The sequence below is a fragment of the Monomorium pharaonis genome, chromosome 3, assembly GCF_013373865.1.
Source record: "Monomorium pharaonis isolate MP-MQ-018 chromosome 3, ASM1337386v2, whole genome shotgun sequence".
In the NCBI taxonomy this organism is placed as follows: domain Eukaryota; kingdom Metazoa; phylum Arthropoda; class Insecta; order Hymenoptera; family Formicidae; genus Monomorium; species Monomorium pharaonis.
In genome coordinates, this window is record NC_050469.1 from 28,152,485 (window position 1) to 28,180,248 (window position 27,764).

General features: G+C 39.2%; 1 protein-coding gene across 4 annotated transcripts in view; it reads right to left on the minus strand.

Annotated features, from left to right (window-relative positions):
* LOC105840233 (bifunctional heparan sulfate N-deacetylase/N-sulfotransferase) overlaps window positions 1-27,764 on the minus strand; it is a 266,600-nt gene that overhangs the window by 25,751 nt on the left and 213,085 nt on the right. For all 4 annotated transcript variants that reach the window (XM_036283750.1, XM_036283751.1, XM_036283752.1 and 1 more), the window contains one exon: window positions 20,916-21,113. In XM_036283750.1, the coding sequence (XP_036139643.1) occupies window positions 20,916-21,113 (198 nt within the window). The remainder of the gene's footprint in view (window positions 1-20,915; window positions 21,114-27,764) is intronic.

A 27,764-nucleotide genomic window follows, 5' to 3' on the forward strand; every position in this document is an offset into this window, starting at 1 on the left:
TCCGGCTTACGTTATCGTGAACATGCGTAAGAAAGAGAATAAGGGTAGTGCATTAATGAACCAACTCCGTTATTCATGCCATAGGTTTCTCATAGATCGCATAAGTATTAACACAAGATCTTTTATTTATTTTAGAATATTAGTACGAATAGAGTTTAATTTCTGATGCGTGCGGGCAGGGAAAATATTGTGATGCTTACCCTCTCCTTAGAGTCCCATAAGTTAGAGCCAGTCTTATTATACTACGTAAAATGGTTTATACGTTCTATATATTTAACCTTTATATTTAATATTTATTATATAATATACGTTTAAGACGTATCTATTTCATAAAGTTTTCTATTAATATTATTTATATTAATATGTTATTTATAAACTAAAAATACTCTCTTCTCATTGCATTTCGGTTTAAATCCACATATACTTTTTCGGTCGCCAAATAAACTTGATGTCGTTTCTAAAGTTTCTAAAATTTGCTTAACTAGTTTTAAGTTTCGGTTGAGTATCATTTACACTTCTCTCCTGCGCAGCTTGTGTAGGAAATTCAAAATTTTATGCACGTGCACACTTGCGTAGATTCTCAGGAGTCATATATAATTCGAAGGACCGAAGATTCATAAATGATGCAATCGCTATCGCTGCAAGAGCTATCGTTCGCGCTGCCGTGCCAATTGCTCCGGTTGCCCTGGGTAAGAGCGATTGCACAGGAAGCTATCAACTTAGGCTACCGACTCCGTGGGCATGCAAATCACGCAATACTGGCGCGGCTCAACGGCAAGTGATGACCGCTAGCGGCTAATCGATCGCTCGTCGAGCTGTGCCGAAACATGACGTACGAAAAGCGGATCTGCGACAAATCTGCATAGTCATAAGATGGATCGTCGGGCGTGATAGTGTCTTCGTGTTTAGACGGAGGGTGACAATAGTTCATCATGGCACATGTCGATCACACCGCGCGAATGACCGATGAACATGGCCTGATCGATCGGCCATTTGTTTCAACATAGAAAAAGCTGACGTGAATTTATTCGGTCTATGTGCAAGCGCGATAATCATCTTCCGGTTTGACTGTGATACCCTGATATAAAACGTGACGTCGACGAGGCAGGGCTATAAGCTATTAATTGTACACCCCTTCGGCGTGTTGCTGTGAAAGATAGTAATGAAGAGCTGCCCGACTTGTCGGAAATGTACGTAAACCTCGTGTTCTGGTATCTTGATAGCAATTGATTCAAGTAAGCGCCGCATCTTTGCACAGATCAAACGGACTCTCTTATTTATGTAAGGAAAATGGAGTCTGGCAATGTTGCGATCAATACTATCAGTTGGTCTTGTCTGTTTTTTCTCGTTGCCAATCATGAAGCTAATTATTTACCCACAGAATCTGGAAGTTTCTTTTTATCTTTAGCACATTAGTTTCATGACAAAGCAGATTATATTCATAATGTCCAATGATAAAATGTAATGTTATTTTTTAATAAAATAGTTAATTTTAAACAATATTATAATGCGTATGTTACAATCGTTATATAGGTTAAATAAACTATTATAAAACAATATATAATTTCCTTAAATTGTAAGATTAAGATATCGCGTTGTGCTTCATGAGGAATTGTCTTTTGTCGAAAAAGAAAATAACATTGAGCAGCTTTCGTGACAGATTGATCCATCCATAAAAATAACAAATAGTTGAACTGCAAGTAGTTGTCAAATAAGACACATCAGTGGAAGAAACGTTCCAATTAATAAATAACAATCAGGGAAAAATCAAATTCAACCGTATGGATAATCGTGTGCCATCTTTCTCGATTGCACAAACGCGCATCGAAGTTTGGTGGTACAGCCATGTTTTCCAATACCATTAATCGGCTTCATACAATTCTATCGAGTTCGTTGAATCCAATAATCGGCTTAGGATCGCAACAAATCTCCGCGCTCCATTACACGTGCTACCCTTGATCTACAGAATATTTAGCTAGCCACGACGGCATATTGTTCTTCGTACAATTCGACATTAAACCAGATGTCCTTTAGATTCCCAAGACACTATCGAAATCAGATAGCTATCGCGCAACACGATCGTCTGGTTTACAAAGTAGGAAATGTAATCGTTAAATAAATAATTGCATTTCGTCTGCTTTTACTCGGGCATTGAACTGAATTGTAATTTCGAAGCTTGTTAATCTCGTCAGATCAAAGAAACTTATAATCCGCCCCTTGAGACGCTAACCGATTACCTTTGTGCACACAAGAGTATTATATAATACGTTATTACACGATTACTTTTTAATGGTTTTTAACGAGAATATAATTACCGTATTGTGAAAAAAGTTATAAGTGGAAGAATTAATTAATGTATACATGTATAATAATTAATAAGATTTTCATTTACATAAAATTCTTTAAATTAGTGAAAAATAGTTTTTTTACTTTATAATAAATTACGTGCTTTATCCTTTTTCAGAGATAAATCATTTAAAAAATTGACTTTATTTTCCATAAATATAATTTTGTATGTATATTTTTTAAATTTGATCAATTTAATAAGATCTACAATCTAAAAGTTTCCATTATGTAAGTTGTCTGAATTGGATAATAATATAATAATATATATATATATATATATATATATAAAATTTCATAGGAAAAATCTTTTTCACGTATTAAAAAAAATAATTTGATTATATCAACATATGTATAAGTGACTACGTTTTGATGAAAACAAACAAAATTTCTGATTATTATAGTAAGACTCGAGATTTTATTATTAACGTTTGATAGACTTTATCATAATCTGATAATTCCTATAAGATTTTTAATTCGTCGTTTAATTCGTTTTGGAACAGGCATACTGATTGAATCTATTTTTTAATTAATGCACTGAACTTTTTTTTCATTGTGTCATCAATTTACATATTAGAATCCAATACATTCAATCAACATAATTGTTTTCGTTAATTTCAAATATTATATGTAAAATAATACTTATTTTCAATTTTTTTTCTTATCATACAGACAGATGGAAGATCATAATGAACAAAATAAGTAAAAATTCTCTATTACGTACGAGAGAAGTATCAGAATTTGGTACCCTAGAGGATTGAACATCTCCATCACAAAGTCGGTTACACATCATCACTTTGTCTCACTAAATAGATAACGAGTTTCCCAACCAGTGAGGATTCGGGCAGCGATTCAACATCGCGTCGAGGAGTTGGCAGATCAGCCAAGTCGCTCATTTGAATTTGTCGATTCGATTACGCAGTTCGCGTCCTCGAAGTTCCCCGCCGATCAACGTTATCGGCAATGTACGGTGCTATCGGCACGCGCGTTTATCGGGTGCGATGCAAATCACGTCGTTTCGGTGCTAACGAAACGTTTCGCCGCGGCACACAGTACGTAAAATCGTTCATCAAGGTGGACGGAAATTTCAAAGGAGATCGGGACACTGTAATTAGCACGTGACGGAAATAGTATGTATTAAAAAGACATGTTCATATATTTTTATGCTTTACCTTCAGTTTAAGTCTAGCTATATTAAAACTTTGTCTCTTATTTGCATTTGTAGAAATAACTTCAATAACTGAAATATTAGCAGAAAGTGGGTTTCAATTCTTAAAGTGACCGCACTTAAATGTGAAATACGCGAAATTGCTTGTCTACTGATTCGAATTATTATAATTTCAAGAGCTGCGAAAGATTATTAATTTAAAAAGCAGATCCTAGATTACCGACATAGTAAAAGCATAATGGAGTTAAAACAATTTTCTCGACTGGCTATATAATAAATTGATCGCGATCAGGGGATTAATTAGAGTCAAGAAAGATATCATTCAGCTTGCGCCGCGGTACCAATCGATCGCTCGCGCGACAGAGAACGGCGATAATCGTGAATGAATAATCTATCGAGCCGCCGCATCCGCGGGCAAAAACAAGCCTGCGCCGGATCTACTTCGCAGCCGCTTTATTTGCCTAATTACGACGATGTGACAGCGCCGGTGTACTGATTGTCGGTTCTATCGCGGAGAGCATACGGGCCACATAATACAGCGCAAATATTTTCACCGGTGATTATCGCCCGTCCAAACGCGCGCGTTTCCAACAGTTGAATTATTCGCGCCGATGATTCTGCAACGACAAAATGGAGTTCGCTGTTTATGATCGGCCTCATCGTCGAACCCATTAAATCGGCCAAGGTCCTTGAGAATTCAGAGGAACGGAATGGGGCGAGGCGTTATCGCCGCGCGACTTCGTCAGCGACACGCAGTTATCGACAATGCAAATGACGCAGCCGTTCCGCAGAAGCCGTTTCGCTACTCTATCTGGAAGATAGTAAATGTAAATGCTAGGAGACCTTGCGCTCCTCGTAATGCAGTTAGCAGAGGACAAAAGATCAATTCTTAAAGTCCACGAGGGCAAAACTAATCCTCTGTGTTAATTTTCTGCTGAGTGCCGGAACACTCACGGGTGACGTGCTTTAATTAAAGTAACATTTCGTAATATTTGAAACTGTAAAAAATAGCTGTGTTAATTGAATCTCTTGATCTCTCTAGTATAAATAGTACAACAAAGATTGTTTCTTAGATGTAACTTTTATTATACGCTATTTATTTAAATTAAATTATTATTATAAATTTAGATAATAAAAGTCTAAAACTAAAAAAAAAAAAAATAAAGAGAAAAGTAAAATCCACTTAAAAAACGCATGTCGAATTTATAAATCGCCGTGATTGAATCGTTCAACTTCTATTTGCCATCAGGATGCCATTTAATCGATCTATTAATCGATTCGCCGATCTCATCGATCGGCCAGGGTTCTTGAACTTTCTGACCCGAGCTATATTATCGCGGCATGGCAATATCGGTCCTCTTATCGGGGGACTATGCAAATCACGTTTGCGACCGATCGTTTCGGGAAACGGTCTCGCACACACTACGGGCGACTACGGCCGTTAATCGATGGATTGTCCAGCGGAATATAATGAAGGAAAGCCACGCCAACGTTACAGTTGTCTCTCGATACGTTCCGATGGGACATCGGTTGGCCAGTCGTTTCCGACGCCGCGGGAAAGGGATCGATGAAGCCTCGTACTGTAGACTCGACAATTCCATTAATTCCACGTTCGTCCACGGCCCTTTCATCTAGGTGGAATCTCATTAACGCCGCGCCGCGCCGCGCCGCGCGGCGCTGACGCTGGCGTCGGTGTCGGCGACGCTCGCGCACTAATTTGCAGGTTCGTCAACAGGACCGTGCGGACTTTAAATTCCCTCTCCTATTCGATTTGCATTCTGTTGCGAGCGCATGGAAAAAAGTGAACTCGGGCGAACGGCTGAATACGAGTGCCGTGTGACAGTCGTCCTCTCTTCCCTTCCATCTCGTGTCTTCTTTTTTTTTTCCAGCGGCTCCACGTTTCCTCCTGACAAACTGATCGCTACCGCACTCCTGTCCGAAATCTCGTCCGCTTTTTAGCGGATATTTAATTTTCGTTTCTCTGCTGCGAGATTTTAAAAGCCCTTTTCGTAAAAGAGTTATGCTCGCTCGACCGTCGGGCGATCGGAGACGGGCATCTCGATGCCGTATCCATCTCGCGATTTTATTCTCACGATTGTAAAATAGATCGGAGAGTTCGATTGGATTTGAAAACTTTCCAGGACAGGTATCGAGAGGCAGGACCGATATCGATCGAGGATACTCTTGAAATTAATGATGAAGTAGTTTCTCGTCGCCGGAAGGATCGCTCCCCGAAGATTCGATGATTGTGTGAGTGCCATTAGAGAAGTATCGATGGAAGTATTGATGTCGAAGAGCACTTCCTTTTCACAAGCTGCGAGAGTACGAATGGAAAAGACGTTGTGGTGGAAAGATTACAATTCCACTTCTTGTATCTTATTGAATTCCTTATTAATTTTAGAGATATATTCTATACAATATGTTACACGAAGAATTTATCGACATACTTGAAATCTTCAGCGAATACGAGACAATATATTACACTTTGAATGAGTAGTAGATTTTTATCTGAAAGATGTAACAGAAAGGAAAATAACTGATTTATTAATTAAAAATGATTCACATGTATTGTTAAATACAGTGAAATTGTTAAACGTATTGTTATTTCATACTGCAAAACAATCGAACATTCTTGAGGGATCTTTATCCTTCTTCGTTTTTGCCAAGTCTATAATGTAAACATCGCTTTTATTGAATCCCTATGAGCATCAAGATGTATAAACCATTTTCTTATAGTCCATTTACACTTTCATCCATGTCCTTCAAGGGATACGTGTACGTACAACGAATTTTGATGAAAGAATGATAAATTAAGGAGAGAGAAAGGGAGGAGAAAAAGGAAGAGAAGGAGAGATTGAGACGAATGATCGACACGACTCGACTTTTCGTGTATTTCGGCAACGTTATGGATCATGATTTGACCAGTGCTTGTAGATTTCTGAAACGTAGTCCGCTCAGGAAAACGAATGCACGGGGGAACGTCGAGAATTATTCATGAAGGAAAATTTCGGATCCCGCGAGATGCTCACCTCGTCCGCTACCGTTATTTCGTATGCGACATGTCTTAGCTGTGTTTCTAACAGTTGTATAGATATTTACTGCATAAACAAAGACTGTCCACTTCTCGAGAATACTCCGAAAATAATTCACGTACGTCACGTAGCTTATTACATTTGTTTGAGCTTAAGATCTTTAGCTCGAATTTAGCTCTTAAGTTAAGAGCTTAAGATCAAAGATCCTGTACGATTTGATTCAACCTCTGATTAAATAAATTTGTCTCTTTTTACATTAATTTTGATAGCTCGTAAAGCAATTCTGTTACGTTTTGGAGCATCAGAGATTCCATAAATTGAATGACGCATCTCTCTGAACAGTTTGATTAATTCTCCATAACGAATCGCAATTTAATCCGAGACATTGCTTAGTCGTTAATTCATGAATCGCGCCACCAAGTCCTGTCGAAAGGTCTGTCGTCCCACCCTCGTTCTCCATGCCCGGGTCGAGATTAGATTAAATTGGAGCATGCCAGAATACGTCTTTGATTAGAATACGTCTTTGATTAGAATACGCCGAGGCGGCGATTCGAGACTGTATAGTTGGTTGCAGGTTGAGCTTTGAGAGCTACCAAGTGTACGTCTCCTACCTTTTGAATAAATCATATCGTTGCGGGAGAAAAGCAACGATCCCGCTAGCGTATCGTCGGTCGCATCGGTGCACGCTTCTTCCTTGGTTGGCCGGAGAGGAACCCTCCGTTTGCCGGGACAAGTTTCGCGAAATTTCGTGCACGGTCCGGTAAGTTCGTATGCGCAGTTGGTAGGCGACGGCGACGCGGCAACGAAATTGGGAAACAAAGTTACGGGCAAGAGTGCCAATCGCGGTAGAAAACCACACGGAGTTGGGAGTGTAACGGATATTCGGATCAGTATAGGAGGAACAGGCTCGGGTAGAGCGCTCTCAGGAGAATATGCCACCGAAGACGTGATGACTCTTCATCGCAAGATGATTCGGTCCCTCTTCGAAGAGGGGTCGAAAGAGGATCGTGCTACGTGTATTGGGGTTTACAAAAGATGAGAATCTTACAAAAGATTCGTGTTTTCCGAAGTTAAGCCCTGACAAAGATTACTCTTTTTGGAAAATAATTAGAATGTAGTAATAGGAAATACCAAGTTATATTTTTATAAATTGCTTTATCATCAAATACTTTTTAAGGACACAATAATTTTTACTCTGTTTTTCTAAAAATTCGTATAACTTTGTTTGTATTTTTAACGCTTCAAATATTACAATTATATTATAAGCTTTAAAATCCTTTTAATGTAATATTATATACATTATTTTTAATTATTAAGTATACTTTTTATCCGTAAATATTTTATTATGTAGATAATTATAATTAAAAGGGGAGAATTTTAATATTTTAATCTTAATAATATTACCTCTAATCTGCTTTTAGGAGCTTTGCGTTGTTGGACTAAAATTATTATATATATATATGCATGTTACGTCGATTTTAAAATGTAAACAACTCATTGTTAAAATACTCTTGGCGGTGTAAAATAAATTTACGTCGTATGTTTTTTTCCATCAGAAAGTTTCGTCCTACTGACTGAACAAACAATTTTTTAAAAATATTTCGCGTATTTTTCTCATTGTGCTTTAACCGCTTAAAAAGCTGAGAAAAAAAATACACATGTGAATAGTGATAATACATGTCTGGTGGATAATTACGTTCGTACGTAGCTTTGTGTCGAGAGAAGAGTAGGATGGAGGCTATTCCCTTCGTGGAATGCGATCGTACGTAGACTTTATTATGCTGTTTTGTCTGTGTTCAACCCTCAGCAGAGAGAGGCAGAGCGCTAAATAGAAAGCATGTGAGAGGGCCGGAATTCATTCGGAATTGAATAGAAGTCTTACGATAGAAAGAAGGGTGCTCGGAGGTTCAAGGAGGATCTCCAGCTTAGCCGAGGAAAAGGATCTTTCTTGATCCAACGTTGGATGCGAACTTCTCTAAATAATAAATAAAACCAGGACTGGTAAACAGTCGGTTTCGCGAGAAAGCAATTGAACAAAATTGCTCTCTTTCAAAATATATTTCTAGTTTTAAATAGATATAAATAGGTATCACTGTACATTAATTATTAATTTATAACAAATAATTTAAAAAGAAATGACTTTGGGACTATAATTAACAATTTCATGTGTTTATAATTCTACTAACTGTAAAAAATTTTACTATAAATTTTACTGTAAATTATGATAATTTCAAATGACAATAAAAAATATAGTTATGGATAAGTAAACCACAGTAAATATGACTTCATTTTTTAAACATTAGCTTACATTTACGTAGTAATAATAACAACTATGATTTGCATGATTACAATTATATAAATATATAGTTAGCACTGCAAATGACTATAAATTATAGTTAAAATACGGTAATCGTAACTATTCTTTTCTCTCAATGTAACACAGCGATGACTTGTTTCACTCGTAATGTTTAAGATGCTTCAATTTTCCTCTACATTGCACTTATTGGATTTTGAGAAGTTCTTTCGACAATTCGCTACTTTTCGCCAGTTCCACAATTTAATTCCTTAACTCGGTCGTGCTTTATGAGATTTTCGAAACAGTTGCAAGCAAAGAAAACAGCTTGTAGCTATTTCTAACTTTCGTTGATTGGATCTAAGAGAAAGAAGATGTTAAACCTAAAACGATATCAAATCACATGACTCTTATCATTTAATGTATAGATTCGATAATTTTTATTTAATAATTCCTCATGAAATAATTTCTACTCACCGTTTTGTAGTCATTAAAAATAAAAAAGGAAAAACAAAGATGCGATTTAAAGGAAATAAAGATAATACGTTTCAGATAATACATTAGAGATAAGTAACCGAATATTTCATCTCCTTTTTCATGTATAATTCAAATCCGTTCTAGAGACATTTATACATCGGCGAACGATATTTGATTTGTTCTCGTGCGTAGTTGAAATTCGATCTCGGGCTTAATGCGACCCCACCAAAGAGAGAAACGAAGAGAATAGATCGCCGAGTGAATCAGCGATTTCCCAATTGTATCTGCGCCGGTACTCGTCTTCGCGGGGTTTATCCAGTCTCGCGTGATTTATCTGTGAGGCGTGGACGAGTGGACGAGCAGAAGTTAATTTCATAGCCGACTCGCCTTGCTTTACGATATTCCCCCGCTCCTGCGAAGAAGCAGTTTGAGGAAACGGTGATACCGTGAATCCTCGCGGATGTTGGCAACTTAGCGCGACTAGTTTCATCGGGCACATAGAAGAAGAAGAGCGGCGAGAGAACACCGACAGGCTGCCGAGCGTCGCTCATCAACAACCGTTTCTACGCGTTGCTGGAGGGCAAAATTACGTATTCCTACAAAAGTTGAGTTTTCACGGAAAGTTGGGAGAATGCTCGCGTTGTAAGCAATTTGAAATCTTGATGGACAGTCGTAAACCTCTCCACCTCGTGCAGGAAATGTTGATCCTTTTTCGTTCGTTGCCACACTGCGCGTTGTAATGCGCCTGCTTGCGATTTTTTTGCTTCGAATTAATGATGAAAAATCGGTTCTCTTTAATGACATTTGCTGATTTGCCTAAAAGAAATTAACTTTTCAATTCCTTTCATCGAATATTTCGATGTCGAACCTTTAAATGTCAAATGTACAGTGTCTCGTAATTGATCGCTTCAAACTTTTTAATATTCAACACGCCATGTGCACTCGAATTTCTGTTGACAAAATGAACCAAAAAGTCTTGAAGAAAATTTAATTAGAGGGAAAGCTTTTGCTGTAAATTGCTTATAACTCAAGAGCTATCAAACTTTCGATATTTTTGTTGAAGAAAGATTTATTCGAACTAAAGCGGAGAAAATCTGTCGATAAAAAGAAGTTTTAGAAAATTTAATTAGCGGAAAATCCTTCGTTATAGACATATTTATAATTCAAAAGCCCTACATCAGACTTCATTGTTGAAAGAAGAATGTATTTACAAATCAGCGAGAAAATTCATAGAGGAAAAGAAGCGAGATACATCCAGCATTTTGAAGATTTTGTTTACATAGAATAATGTAATTAATGACACACACCTTTGCGTATGAATGTCACCACTCGGCAATTATGTTAAAAAGATTAAAATATATGTAAATGAAGAGAGAGAAAGGAAAAATAGAAGAATATTATTATATAAAAAAATATATTAATATGGAAACCGATAGTGGCGGGCGCATTTATTTTTCATGTGTCAATCTGTTGAAAGCACGTGTTATTAATAAATTATTAAGCATTAAATCCGTCTCTATTTGTAAAACATTAATAAGGTGCAACTGACTAAATATCATATCTAGAACAGGAGTTAATGATACATTTTTTCATTGTGTATATATATGCGTGTGTGTGTAATTTTAGTAATATTAACAATTTATTCCATTATCAATAATAATATTCGATTATTAATTATGATATATAAACCTGTACATGTATAAACGTTATGATTAATACAGCATACAAATAATACATACAACGTTATCAAAAATCGAAAACTTTGAAGCAAATTTAAAAACTAGATAAAGATAAATATTTCTCTTTCTGAACATTACGGGTACCTTTAAAACCTGTATTTAATATTGCATAATAATATTATCTATTATGTAGAGTATGACGTGGACGTTTACAAGATTCGAATTATTTATCAGACAGGAAAGTATTTCAAAAAATTTATTCTTTCACGCGCGGTGTAATGCACCGCTTAACCACATTTTTCAGCTTCTCAGATTTCTATCAGCTTCGATCGCGGTTACGGACAAGTCGTATTATCTCAATCCCTTCTAGTCTTTAGCTGAAGACAAAGAGCGCGAATGGAGGGAGGGATTCGCGAGAAGGAAGGCGCGGGTGAAGTCCACATCGGCCGATTGAATGGAGGTCGATAAGAGGGGCACTCGGAAGCGGAGGGCTTGAAAGTTCCGAGGGATATCTGGCAAAAAGGGGGTGATATCCGTCGGCGTTCCAAGGGAGCTTTGAACTCCGGCGTACGAAGCCATCGACTGCGTTCGACCAAACGAACTCCCGGCGAATCCTCTTGAGGGCAAGCCGGGATCGTTCGCCGACGCAAGAAGGTCACTGACTGATGTTCTTCTATGCCAGCTTAAGAAGCGCTTTATGAATTTCTCGAGCTTTCCTGCGCCTTTGATCCCCTTTACACGTTCGTCTTCTCTCACGCGAGGCCTCGCCGACCTTTCGACGCCGCTGCAGCAAACGTGTTTTGAGACCTGATCGAAGGCGCGGAACGAAGGAATCACAAAGAAATACGACTTTGCTATTTATGCGTTTCACCTGTGGAACTCGATTTTCTAGAGAAGTACATATCAAAGAGTAATAACGCTCTCTGCTCTCTCGTATCCGCCGGTTCATGTGCTCTGTCCTATTTGGGGTCTCCGTTTATTCCTTTTTTCGCCGCGTTTCATTTGTTCTCGCGTATTTTGACGAGACTCTCAAGCTGTAATAACGAATCGATCTCTCCTCTGTTCTTTCAAGACTGAAGGCTATTTTTCGTGACAAAGAGAGGTGGTTATTACAAGTTCAATAAATACTTCGTTGCCGCAGTATGCGACCGATATCGAAATTGTGCACCTTTGCAAAGGCGGTTATCGCTTTTTGTTACCTTTTCATTAATTCGCTAAATAAATCATGTTTCCCCTCCCTATCCATCGCCACCGCATGAAAGTAATAAATTTCGCGATGCCAGACGCTCGTTGAACCACGAAAACACGCGGAAAACATACAAAATGATTGAAACGCGTAATTAATAAATCCGTCGAAAATTATTCGTACGGAAAGTTATCCGCGGTGATCGCGGGCAGGGAGGGGAGACAGAAAGGAGAGAAAGAGAGAGGTGCGGGATAAATACATACGACAAATACAAAACGATCCGACCGAGAAACGTGCACGGCCTGACACATGTGAACGGGTTGCCCGTTGCAGAATTACATCGTTTACCGCGCCCTCGCTAAATTTTCGCGCTCTCTCAGGCGGAAGTGACAGCCGAAGACAGTATGGCACTTCAGAGACGTATTTATTACGCCAGCACTCTATACCCTGCGTCGATGGAGATTGCAGGGGCGGAAGGGTGCGGGTGAAACACGTAACCGCAAGGAAATTCGGTGAAACCTGTAGGGATAATTAAACTGGGTCAGGTGCAAAGAGAGTGTCTTTACTACACACAACGAAGAGCGGTGGGAAAATGTGAAATTTTACGCACGTGGAAACCGTGTAATCACGCTGCCTTCTATGGGTAAAAAAAATTGTCGTGATATATACGGTCGAACAATGGAGCCAATATCGTGGAGAATGCAGGAATTTTGCGGACGGTTCACGGGGCAGGATAGCGTGCGGAGGATATAATTGACCGCTGTGGCGATGATTACGGCGTTTTAGTCAATTTTCAATTGTTTGGTACGGAACTTGCGCTGACGCATTGTATCAGAATTCTTTGTTTTATCTGTCACGCTCGACACCACATTTCTTTGCTACAATTTTCAAATTCTTTTTTATTATCTATAAATTTATTGTTATAAATTAAAATGTTTTAAAATAGCAACCGTTTTATTTCTTATCTTCTATCTATCACATTAATAATAATTAATAATAATAAATTCTTTGCAACTGATATAAGTAGTACAGCAAAAAATCGTTGTGATTGTAAAAATTTTGTTAACAAAATTTTATTAATCTTGATCTTTGAGCTTTTTAGAGTAAACTAATTTGACTCATATTTTGCTTCGGTAGAGTTAACATTCTTTGGTATCTATTGACGAAAACAAGATTTGGAAAAGTTAAACCAATTTTTAGAAATCTTGCAGACAGACCAAAACTGTAAAATTACAAAGTAGTTTACTACGGTGTATTACTTAATAAACAAAGCGGAATATATTAGCCCTCATAAAATTTAATTAAAAAATGACTTTCAAAGATAACCTTTTTTAATAATTTTGAGTGTACGTTCATCGGCAGTATGCTTTAAACATTTTGGGGCTTTTATTTTCAAGTATTTGTACGTTAATTAAATTTCGGTTGAAAATTTAGTGCTGGAAAAAGCGGATCTTTTATCTTGATCGACGCGATTCGTTGGTCAAAGGAAGAAAAATTATTGGCGCGATGATACGGGAAGGCAGGAGAAACGACTAGCAGCAGCAGCAGCAACACTGATTGCAAGGCCGAAACAAATGAAGGATTTTACGATCGGACAGGTACGCAACGACGTAATTGAGCATGGCGATAATTATTACGGTTCTCGAACCAAGCAAGCAGGCTACAATCAATCTCCTACTGAGAGGAGATGAATTTTCTGCTTTTTCCTACGACACTTTTGTATCGATCACCACCATAATTGTTTTCCAATCGGCCGGCATTTCGCTTTTCATTGCCTCCTTAGTCCGTATTAATTGCTTGTCTTATTTCTCTACCGTGCCGCTCTCGAATCTCCGTCCCACGAGAATTTATCAATCCGAAAACCGCTGCTTTTCCATGTGTGAAAATAAAAATACGATTAGCTCGGCTAGCGCTTCCGCGACTGCTATTACAGGGGTCCAAGGATAATTAGACAAAAACCGCCAAGGGTATTAATCAAGCTGGTAATTCGCTTGATTTCCACGAGCTTAAAACGGCAGCTCCCGAATTGGCCCGGGGCCCTAATCTGTTCGACGTTCATAGCGTTGGAATTTGTTGAAATCCTTGATGAGGGTTTTAATTTAGCGATCCTCTCGCGCGCGTTTCTACTCCTAATTTGAGTACCTTAGGTAGGCTGTTTTACATCTGGCACTCTTTCAGCGATACCCGTTTCATTCGCCGGCCGATCTGATTCTCCAATAATTTCAGCGTGCCCGTATATACGCTTAATAAAAGATTTAGTACGGTTATTAAAAATGAACGAACAATAAACGAACAGTAATCCTTTTCCTCCTCCCATAATGAATGTTTTGCGATTAATCGTTCGATTACTCATTGCAAATTAAAAGACGCGTTAATGTGCACAATGATCGATTTACAAATATACGATCCGCACAATTTAAATTAGATGCATATTGTGTGTACTTCCAATATATTTTCCGCGTAATAAAATAATAATCGCAACAATTGTGCAACTCTGCATATGCATATTAGCGAGTGCACTTGTATGCAAAGTGCTTATTCATATCCGTCGTAAGTTTAATATTCCGGGAAAGATTACGATGTCTCTATGTAATGATTTTAACGAGTGGAGAGAGATAGTGCCAAGCCGCCGCGGAACTGAATTATTTTGCCATGTATATGCCCCATGTGGATGTATAATACGTTATCTCGACAAGGATTATGAATTCCGTTTAACGATTTCTGACTAACGCTACCGGAACGAGAAGTAAGTAAATCATTTCGTCCACTGGCACGAATCCAATGAAACAAAAAAGTTATTTCACAGACGATAGGTTCTACCCGTCCGTCGCTGTAATTATTCGGCGTAAAAATTATTCAACGCAAAATATTCAAAATAATATACCTTTATGATCATAAATCAACGAGAAAATATTGCTTTGCTGTTTTGATGATGAATTATTTAACGTTCGATTCATATATATTTTCGGCTTATTCTTTTTAATAGATTTGATTTGGTTGTGCTATTATATTAAAAGATAGATATAGATACACACACACACAGTCTAAGCGTAAAATTTTTCGTTAGAAAGGTCTTTTAGGCTTCAGAAAAAAAGTAAATTTTTTTCTTGCGGAACACATTATTAAATTTAACTTTTAAAACTCTCTTTTTAACCGTCTACTTTCGCTTAACAAAAGCGCTAAAATAATCGCTTCGTTAGTCGTTAATTAAATATTGCGACTCGCGTCGGAAAAGTTAATGCGGTTTGCACGGTGATAGGTTAGCGCAAGGCCGTTTCCGATACCTTTTTTTTTTCGAACCGCTTGTTTCTCCTGGATGCGGGTGTCGGGCGGAGAAAAATATATTTCCAGCGCAAGACCTTCGTCATGTCGTATGTTACGATGCGTTGGACAGATACATATTTATTTCGAACGGAAATCCACGAAGTCCGGCCGTTGTCGGTCGTACGTCATGTCGCGCGACGTGCATGTGTACGCTGCAGTAATATCCCAATACGTGTTCAACGACGTGTAACTCTTTGAGAAGAGAGCAGACCAGTGAGGCGACAGGCAGAAATCTCTAATAGCCGCCAGATCCGAATACAAACGAGCGGAGCACTGTCACGTTCACATAAACGCGGACAAATCCATATAAAGAGACAAGTATATCGTCTAAACAGTGATATTTTTCTACGTTTCTGCAGGAAACCTTAAATCTACATGCATTTTATCGGATCGTCTATCACATTATTTCAACTTTAAGTACCTAAATTTAAGTTTTTCTTCCATAAAAGACTAAAAATTACGACAGCATTTGGTTAAGAAAGTTATTTTAAATTATGTGTATCTTCTAATTTAGCGAGTGTGTTTATTTGTCACACTTAGTCGACATAAATGTTGAAACACTCACAACAAAAGATAAAAGTATATTTAATAATTTTATAAACCAAGCTTTACGTTCTTGTGCATACAAAGGTGTATGCATTATGCACGAAATGATCAAAATAGACAAAACTATAACGTGCGTATTTTAAATATTCCACATAGTAGCTGAAATCAATAATCATTCTATCTCTCTTACATGAGAAGTTTCTCTTATATCTCATATATTCACTGAGTTTTTACATTACTTATGTCACGCCATAACTGTCTGTTCCTAGTTGTATTATTAGCCGCATTGCCCATTTAATTATGAAGATACCACAGACTGTAGCTGCGTTATTTTTACGCCGCAGGTGTATATCTGCGAACTGTAACGCACGGAAAAGCGGATGGAAAGAGACGTGATATAAAACGCGAGACTAAACGGATCATCCGTCACGATGTTATAAAATATAACATGCACATGGACGAATATGATTCTCCAATTACTACGAAATATCGTATAATTATCTCTCACGTATTTTTCCGGGCTACAAGGACTTATGCTGGTGATATATCAAGAGCTCTCCCACAACGTTCGTATCAGACGGGAGCTCCTGCGCGCGTTTGCAGCGACTAAGAAATAGAATCAAACCTTGGCGCGAGTAGCGTTGCACCTCTCTCGAAAATGTACAATATCTCTTCATCTTATTCAAGCCGGCCATTTCTCAAGCAATTACGCGATACACTTGTACATGTACGTTGTACACGACTCGGCTCGATATAAATAGCGGGGTTTACGTGACAGACGTTGATTTTCTTCTACTTGAAAATACAAACGGTGACGCACGATGCACTCTCGAAGCGGCGCCCGGAACTGCGAGGGGCTGAATAAACGCCGCATATTTTTTCCCCCGTAATTTCGAAATACCTCCGCGCCGAGAAGGTTACTTCCACGCGAACGACCGCGTACGTGTTGCAGCGGGTGTGTACACCGGAAATCACGGAGACGAACGCAGCCGCTATTAAAAATTCAGCCCCGTGCGTGTATACGCGGCGGGCACGTGTACATAACACTGCGTTTCTCCCTCCTATAAATAATGGAGGAGGCTGAAAACGCGCGCGCGACGGGGTTCTCAAGGTGCCTCTCGGAGATCCGCGATGGCGCTATTCATCTATTTTTTTACGAGCCAACGAGCGCGCGATTAATACCTCGACGAGAAACGAGAGATCAAGAAAAACTGCGACGACGCGCGAGACAGCGCGCAGCCGGGGAGATGAGTCGCGAAATGAAAAGGCAGATTCGAGATGAAAGGGTCGTCGATGCGTGCGATGAAAAAAAACACGCGTCGCAGGCGTCCGTGGAACGTTTACCCTCCGCCCTCTGCTTTTATCGATGATACCACGAGTAACGAAGACCATGTCGCGCAGGCTACGTCAGTGTCGGGATATAACTCGAGGTTGGGGAAGGCGATGGAGAAAGAGGAGGAGGAGGAGGAGGAGGAGGACGGCATGCCGGTGTCGGAGTAGATCGATATCGCCATTCTCTCGATTGAGAAATAGAAGACTTCTTCCTCCACGCTGATAACACGCGAACGTTTATTGAAGGTTTCTCGACAGACAGATACACATCGGAGGCAGCCCATCGGTGGGAGAATGAGCTAAAAATGTCGCGACGAGAGAGGGATGAGGGAGAATTCATTTGATTGTCATGTGTCGAATAGAATATCGGCGATAAACACAATTGACATTTGACCGTTTGATCGGCTTTCACACATGCGCCGATGATCCGCGTTAATTCGGAATTTCTGTATTCTTCATGAAAAGGTGTTCCCCTCTGTAATGCGCTTCTTACCGAAGTTCTCTTTCTCAATGAAGAGATTAACTTTCAATGCCAAGCAATTCTTCATGTATATTCTTGTAATATCCATTTTGTATGAAATTATAAAATTCTTCCTCTAATGCAAAAGTTTCCGAATATAGAACATACCTTCGGCAATTTGAAACATTTTGCGCGTTCCATATCTGGATTGTTCACCGTCCACGATATGGGCATAATCGATAAAGCTACACGAGTGCACACATAAAAGCAGTTAATAAGCAATAAAAGCTGCAGGCAAGATAAAACAGACGCTGCTCGTATGTAAGGCAAAACGGGTTGAAAACTCAACTCGCTTATAGAAACTTCCTTCGCCCTTATTTTTCTTACATCCCATAGCACGGGGGAAATAGGAAGGGAGGGGAGGGGAAGAGAGAGACAGAGAGAGAGAGAGAGAGAGAGTATCCCGGGGCAAGATATCACATTTTATCTAGCGCAGCTGGATTCCAGATTCAAAACTTTTCCATATCGCATTACGTGCATGTATATACACGGCGTAGGGCAGACATAGCGTAGCTGCTCTTCCGCACGCAAAGGGTCCCGCGCATCAATAAATATTTCATTATGTGCACCGTTGTACGTCGACGTACGTGCATATACGTGCATACGTGTACGTACGCGGCTCGCGGCGGAACACGATCCGGCGCGACGCTTTCCATATCTGCGCCTCGCAATCTCCGACAACAAAATTTGCCTGACGCCGCACACAGGTGGACGCTGCGCGGCCAGCGTGGACGATCCCTCTCTTCCATCCCCCCCCCCCGATTCTATCCTTTCCCCTGCCTCCGGGCACCGGTATCGATTATGAAATTGCGCCAGATAAAGCAAACGCGATACCACCGCGACGAGCTTGGTCGCTGGTTCCCTCGTGTTCTCGTGAGCGCGTATCACTGATGCCCGGGCTCCCTTGGTTACCTTTCCGATCGTATCGGCATACCGGTGCACTGTTCTCTCTAGCACGCAGGTGAGAGACACTAGGTATCACGCCGCTCGCAAGTTCACTCCGCATCAAGCTACGTTATATGTTGCGCGTATTGGCTTCCCTCCTACGGAGGCAGAGGAGGATGATGCGAGTCCCCTAATCGCTATTCGTCTCTATCTCCATGTTGTGCTTTAAACTACAATATGCTCTCCCATGTATAACGTGTCACGCGGCTGCGTCACCATAATTCCCGATAGGCGCCAAGGTCTACGGAAGCAGCTAACGTGGATCGCATTATCCCGTCATTATTATTTGATCAACTGCGGAAGAATCGAGAGAGCACGAGAGCGGATGACTTCCGTCTCTCTCTCTCTCTCTCTCTCTCTCTCTCTCTCAGGATCTTATCCTATATTTCGAAATCCGAGGACACATCCGGCTTAAGCTCTCTCTCACCAAGCGTCAAAGTTTCATCGAGCGGCTTTATACATTGCTCCTATAATAAGCTTTTGGTCCGGCTATTATCGTTTAAGAAATGCGCATATCATGAATGAAGTAAATTTCGCGATACACCGTGTCCCCGATAGCGGATTTCGTTAAACTTTTCAAGCACGCTCGGCGTCATGCAATTTTCGCGGAATGGAAATGTGAAATCTTGCGCGCAGCTATAGATAGACATGAAATTTTATCGCCTGATCCAGCTTCGTTACATAGTTATATCACGTTATGTATGTTTCCGTTTTATATCATGCCATGAACAATGTTAACATTTATTTGCAAGACCACCGGAATATTAAAGCACTATACTGTCGGTCTATATCAGTTTACCTATTAACAATTCACATTATCATGTATTGTCTATGTAACCGTGCAAAATGTAAAATATTCGGACTTTAAACAAGCAGTTATTTTTTGCGAGACTTAATCTTCATCTATTATTACATGTTTAAACTGACATCATCAGGTGTAAAGTAAAAAAAGATATTTTAAAATTTTTAATTCTTTAAAATAATTCGATACATCAAACATACAATAATGATGAAGTTAATGAGACAATTGTAAGAGCCGGAAGTAACGAGTTTACGATATTCGCATCGACATTGTGCCAATTTCTAACTCCTTGGATAGGAAATGGGTTTAAAATATTCGTGGAACTCATAATAGCGTAAAAACTGCCCGGACTTGACGATGGTCGAGAAATTTGCATTTCTAATTTTTATACCGACATTCACGAAATAACATCGCCGACGATGTAGTAAAACCGGGATTTGCGGAATCTCCATCGCGGAATTATAAACGCTGAGAATTTTTTGAAAAATTCGAATCGGCGGTATGGTAGAATTACAACAAGATCTGGGTGATATAGTCTTTTTCCGGAAAAAAAACCGTCGAAATATTTTCTCCCAATGAACGCTCGCGAGAGTTTTGTTATAAAAATAAAAAAATCAAGAGAAAGCTTCATAAATAAAATACAGTTTATGAATTCTTTCACCATAAGTAATACGTAGAATTTGCGTTGGGAGACGATTTTTGCAGTAGAATTAAAGTAAACATGTAAATTTACCATCGGTCTGTCGTTTAAAAATATACGAGAATAAAGTGTTTACTTCAAATTCATGAAATGCCACGTCACTTACTGTTTCTTTCTCACGAAAGAGAGACGGACTATTCGCGAATAAAAAGGATCGCGAACTAGCGAGCTTTACGTTCACGAGTGTGTCACGATATTGATCGACTTCAGTAACTGGGTGCCATTAGCCATATACTTTTTGCCTAATAGTATGAACTATTGCGGCTGAGAACTCCGAAGAAAGCTTACGTCGACGACCTACTTTTAGATTGTGCTAGAGTAAAATCTTTTTTTTTTTTTAGAGTCAAGTCGGTGCGCATGAAAGACATGTTGTGTGAAACATGGTGCATACAAATAGATCAGGCACGTTTTACCCCGTAAATTCTTCGATAAATTATTTTATAATTATCTGTCATAGTAAAAACAGGTCTGTGACGAATCGTCAGATCCGTAATTGTTTAGTCAATAAATAAGAAACACGCCTTTCAATACGATTGGCCGATACGAAAGAAAAATAGTCCGTACTCACTTTATTCGATTATAAACTAGCAGCTCAGCTATCTCTCGGCCTAGCCTCGAGTATAGAGTTTCTACGAAGACCAACACCTTCGGGTCTATCCTTAATCGAGCTTCACTGCGATGGTCTGGTGCTGACGGTAGTCTAGTCGCCCCTTTCAGAGTCGAACATCGTATCGCTGGCTCTGGCCTTGTATCTCGATGTATTAAACTGCAATAATAAAAATCATTTGTTAGGTATAATATTTTAATACAGTTAATATTACGCGTTTAACAAAGAAACACTTATATTATATAATTTTTAATATATTATATAAAACATCGTCTGAGGCACACAATTTTCACAATGCAATTTCTTTCTTCAATTCTTTATTCATAAAAATTTGACAAGTGGCAATTACCCAAAAATGATATTTTTTTATCCTAAGATAGAATGGAAAAAAAGATAAGCTACTGATATATCATACATGGAAAGTTTCCGCTGATGATACGCATTTTCTCGAACCATTTTTTATCTCGGAAGTTTTACATATTTATAAGATATTTTCTCGTTACAGAGCGAGCCTCGCGTTACTCTTTGCCACATTATAGTTTTCGTGACAATACTAAATGTTCTCTCAAAGAGCGGAATGGTTTCGATTGGCCTCAGTCCAGAAGCAAATTCTTCCGTCAAATTCTTCGTAACGAAACCCCCGTAACGAGCGGCCCTCAAAGAATGCATGGCAGCTCTTTCAACCTGTCCTCAAAGTTCCGCTTTCAACATAGACGTGGATACAGCCCTGTATATCCGTGAGAACGCGGATGTAGCGCAGCGACGCAGGAATTTCGGAACGTATGCGTAGCTTCCACAAAGGACCTCCTTTAGCGCCGTAGCAACGAGTCCTTCCGGACAACTATTAACATTGAGCATTCTACGAGTCTCCTGGTATTTACCGCGAATAAGCTATCTCCGCCGTGAATAAAAGTTAATACCTTTTACGTCTTAACGGATATCGTGTTTCGAATCATAGAAGATCGAAAGCCTTGATACTTGATATTATTTAAAAATTATTATTTTCCAGAATACGTCTTGCAAAAAAATTTCTCAAATTTTATTCTACCCTTCTTATTTATATCTATATTTTTAAATTAGAACTTTTTCCTATAAATTCCGTCGAGCTAAATTCGATCGTATATGATCTTTACGTAGAGATTCAGGTAGATACATTCCTCGCTGTTGAGCTCCTGTATGTTGACGTTTGTCATGAGATATATAGTGTATTATATCGGGGTACACATCTAATTAGTATGCGTTCAGCAATCGAGGCTTCCCGCCATAAACCGAAAATCGAACCTTTGTACTAAAGCGGGATAAGCCGTCCAACCAGTCATATTCAAACATGCGGGAACATTTTCATAATGGAACAGCAATAACTATTATGGCATACGAATTCGTCGAATTATTAATTGGGATGCCAACACGGTCAATCGTTCTAATAATTTCTACCTGTATATATGTGCCGTAACACCCATTGATGCGTAAAAACGTTTATCGCGCAGCGTCGAATTATATTGAAATATGAATGTAGATATTACGAGTGCATATTAATTAATGGCATTTTGTGTATCGACTAGACCATTAATTCCCAGATGTGAAGAAATTTGAAGGGTTCTGAAAGTAATCGAACGATAAAAAGAAATATATTTGTAATTAAAAAGTTGTTGTGTCTTTTTACATCATATCCCTGTGATCCCGACGAACTTTTTCTCAAAATGATACGTGTAAAAGTTTCTAAACGACGGCTAAAGCGATGAGTGAGATTGAAAGGGTCGAAATCCCCCGCTCTGGCTTAGATGGGAGCGAAACAGATTATCGACGAAGCACTTGCGCTTCGCGGCTCTTATCCTCTCCAGTTTACAATTTATGCACATTAGGCGTCGCGTCAGTAGACGCACACACGCAAGCGCAGTTTTCGGTCGAACTAACATTTACCCTCGTAGTACTGCTTTAGTCGTTGTTATGGAGTATTTGGTATAACTAAATTTCGTGTAAATATTTTCCATGTAACGCAATCACAGACATAAACTGTACTCCAGTAAAGGTCTTTGACGCGCATAACGATAATCTGCACGATGTGCAAACGCAATTCACCAAGACGTAAAATATTCGTGAAATTTTCCTCCGGAGCTATGCGTTATCTGCCTGCATTCCAGATAATTTGTCAAAGCTCGTCAATGATTGACTTTTGTTTTTAACAAAGTTTCTCGTTTCGTCTTCGGCGTTTGCAATAGCTTTCATAAAGATATGGAAATCGCTCGTACTAGAAAACAAAGATATCGATCGCGATATGGCCCATACGCGTATGCATACATGGCGGTGCATCGAATGGCTCCTCTGCATTTCATGCGCTGGTTATCGATGCAATATTCTTGACATTCGCGTGCATCGAAGTCGTTTATCTCGTGCACACAGGATCATTCGTAAATATCAAAGATCTGCAATCCTACCCACAGTTGAGAACATGAAAGATATACCGTATGTGTGTATTGTTTCTCTCTCTCTCTCTCTCTCTCTCTCTCTCTCTCTCTCTCTCTCTCGTAAAAGGTTGCTTCATCTCTATTTCATTAGATATGGGTCGCATTTAGATGCGACTTCGTACATATTTTACATACCTGCCAGACTGTAGGGCGTTAACGTTTATATTTATATCGTTTTAGATCCGATTTAGCTAACTCAGTAATATGTTTGTGTTTCAGAGATATACATAATAAAATGATTCACTTTTAGAAGAATTTCGTTTTACTTCTATCAAAACTAAACTAAAAATCATGGCATTGTCTGAAATAAATATGTTACGATTATGACAATTGAATGCAAGGAGAACTGACTGAACAACACTGAATAGCTTCTGAATTTGATATATAGAATATTTTCAAACATTAAAAAATCTTTTTATCTCATGCCACGATAGTCAATGTGATGTTCAAGCAAATGGGTTTCACGCGTAAATGGGTTTCAATGACGAGCGGCAATACATGCGAAGACGTATAAAATCTGACAGTTACATGCACGTTGCGTGGACTCGCAGACACACGCGTCTCCGCGCAGCTTTCAAGTACATTGATAATCCGGGACGGGAGAGATACGATGCATCATCCTATCGCGCATCAGCCGTGGCCGCAAGTAAGCCTATTAGGGTGCGCGGCGTTATTAGAGGATACTATCTGACCTAAATTCCGGGTCCCTATCGGTTTACAGGCGTACAAACGTGCGTAGGCGTCCTTAACACGAATTTACAATAAGGCCGTAAGCTCAGATACACGCGTGCCGCGAGCTTTAGGGGATCGGTCGTGTAATTGCTCGAGAAAAGAATTCAATCACAGATGCTCCCGTTTCGTTGCTCGGCCATTATTCTATCGCGGTATATGACATCGCGATACATGATTGACTTGAGAACGATTGAGAACGACGGGTAAGCTTCTGACACATAGCGAGCAAACGCGAAAATTGATTTCGATCAGGACACGACTTCGCGGACTATGATTGAAAAAGACCCTGGCATCGCGACTGTTTCGTCTGTTGCAGCGACGTCAGGTCAGAGAAATCTATGACAGAGCAAAAATATATACAATATTGCTGTTGCAATCGGAAACTTTTGTTTCTCGCTCGGAGTCGCAATATCATAGTTTCCCGATAAGTCCCCTCGTTCGACGAGACCTATGTAGATGTATGTACCACGGGTGAATATTAACTACGGGTGAAAACGTGCAACAGTGGATACCCTATCGAAGTCGGCGCAAAAAGAGAGTGTACATTTATTTGCCCGCGTTAGAGCGAGATTGCCGATATCGCATAATCGTTTTCACTATTTTTCTTCCTTCCCGAACATCAGATGTATAATCTCCTAAACTAGTCGAAATCATCTACGAATGCAAAAAGTCGTTAAATAAATAAAATCGTATAATTAGGCGACTAAGAATAAGATACAATTCTGCAAGGGCGAGTTTAGAGCCTTGTTAAGTGCGAGTCATCGCAGCTTACGAACCCGTCTACTTTTAGGTTGGACTTTTTTTTATCTTCCATCAACCTTCATGCTAAGTGTAACATTACGAGCCGTCAAAGAGGAGCCATCACATGAGAATTGCCTTTCACAAATCAAGCTGCGCCAGCTTCTCCCCATCTTTGCGGAACTTTTGTGTGTAACGCAACCAAAAAAAAGGAGACTCATAACGGCAGTTTCGACACCGTCTGGGACACTAATAAACGCCATTAAAGAAAAAGAGAAAGAGGGAAGAGAGAGAGAGAGAAAAAGAGAAAAAAGAAAGAGAGAGAGAGAGGGGGGGGAGGGGAGAGAAAGGGGAAAGACGTGCCCTCCTTAAAAAGTAATTTTAGATTACAGGCGCCATTGTCGTCTATCGACAGCCGATTAAATTACAGTAGAGAATCGCTCTCGACACAGGGGAGCGGCAACGGAATGGAGGAGAGAGCTCTCGAATTACTATGTCGTATAACAGCTCGTCGTCTCGTACTTTTCGCGCGGATAATCGAGTTACGTCCGATGCGTCTTTATGATCCTCTTTCGCTTTTCAGCCTCTTATTGCCTGGCCATGGTAGGCGGAGTCACTGGCACTTTTCGTGTCTTACCGTGCGGGTGTCGTTCGTCTGCCTTTTACACGGCGCTTCTTATGAAGTGCCTTTTGCCAATGCGGGGAGGCTCGCCAAGAAAATGACAGACGTCTAATGTCGCGCCAAAGGTATAAAAGCCAGTCAAAGAGTACATATCCGTTATAGATATTTATTCACAATGCTAAATGCATTCGCAAATCGAGAGTAACTAAAGTAGTTCTGTAAATAATAATTAAGAGAGTATCAGAGAAAATTATAAGGAAAATCATCTCCTTTTATCTCCCGCTCAGCGGAGCGATACTCTTTCATCGTTTCTTCCGCTTCAAAGTTACGAGTTTATTCAAAGTGCTTCCCATACACATTACATAACGTGCTGTGTATTTACGGTTGCGGCCGTCAATGTTGCATCCGCACCTTCGCGTTTAACGTATTCAAAACGGTCGAGTTAACGTAACTGCTCGACTAGCACAATACGCTGTTAGATCATCAAATGCACGTCGAGAGGGGCTATTGTAACGCGCACGCTTTTCTCTACGAGTGAAATATAATGCGATGAGCGCGCGCGCGTCTTAACGTACCGGCAAAACCGTTCGCGTAGCAGCTCTTTCCGCGCGCATACTTTCTCATTAGAGAACGGCGAGAATCTCTCGGTCAGAATGGCCACGCTAATGAATCATAATCGGTACTTTCCGCGCGGAACGTTTTAGCCGGGTTAACCTGAGTAAATGTGCCTACATGCGGCACTGCATGCGCCGGACCCTGCTGCTGCAGCTGCCGCACGCAACTGCAGAGTGGCCCCATGGCGTTCACTCGCCGGCGTCAATTGGTTAAATGACAAACGAAATCATCTTCCCGTTCGTTAACCTTGATGGGCCTCTCTCTCTCTTCCCCCTCTTCCGCATATATTTCTGTCCCTTGTCCTCTCTTTGGCTCCATCCCTTTGGCTTCGTCATTTGAATTACCACTGGTAAAATCTCGTAATCCTCTTTCTCATGTTAATTAGCAGCAAGTATTCGCGGTTGCCTTTGTGAAAGAATAATAGGGATCAACGTTACACGATTCGTTTAGCATAAACGTTGATCGCAGCAGACAATACGTCGATTAACAGTACGCATACGATCTCTCTGGAACGCGCGCTTTTTAATGCTTATTTAATATGTATGTTCGGCGAACCAAATTCCGTGCTCTCTTGCTCACGATATTTTGCTTGCTAATGTGGATTGATATTTTCTATTCGTTTGTGATATGAGATAAATATGGAAATTATATACAGCTCGGATATATATTTATAAATAACATTTCATCGTTTCAAAAACAAGAATGTATATGTTAATATCTGGATTAGCTAATAAAATTTTCACAATAAACAAAATTATTCCGTATTATTACGTATGTTATAACTGTAATCGTGAAAAAATTATTTAATTTTCGGGAGTTAATTAGAATCGCAATAACGTATATTCAAAAAATATATTTCGTGATCTCTTAAATATGTAATTCAAAATATACTTGACATAATTCAAATAAAATCGAAGTTTTCTTGTTCAAAAGTATTCGTATGCAGAATATTTTGTTTAGAAGAAAAGTTTGTCGCCTACGGATTGCATTTGTATGGATATTTGTGGAACGATTGTGTTTTGAAGTACGTGGAAGTATCACGGAACAATTCCAACACGACGATTCAAAATCATATTTCTGTACGTGTCACGATCGAGTTTGATGCCTTCTGAATATTAAAAAGTTACAGGCGAGTTGTGTTCTTTCTTAAAACACTTCTTTCATTTCTGCATTAATACGGGAATGCAGTAATTAACAATAGATAATACTAAAAGTTACACATTCTTGTTATATAAATAAAGTTTATGTTTTTTTACATAAAACAGACCGTATTTGATGTTTATGATAAGATAATAAAAAAATAACTTGCTGTTATTTCTATATATACTATGATAATAGATGATACAATTTTGCTTGCTACATTTACAGTCGTAAAAATAGTAATATAAAATGGTGAAAAACTATATAAATAAATAAATAAATAACTATATAAATAAATGGATAGATAAATGAATGTTTAACAAAGATATGCTTTTCACGCTAGATGCGATTTTCATATAAATAGAAAAGACTTCTGCCTTATTAATTTCCTACTAATTAAAGGTAAATTATTTAATTTCTCACAATATTTCTCCTGCGGAAACGCAGAGATTAGTTTCTCTATAATAAAGTGCTATAATTAGAAGCATTGCATCCGTG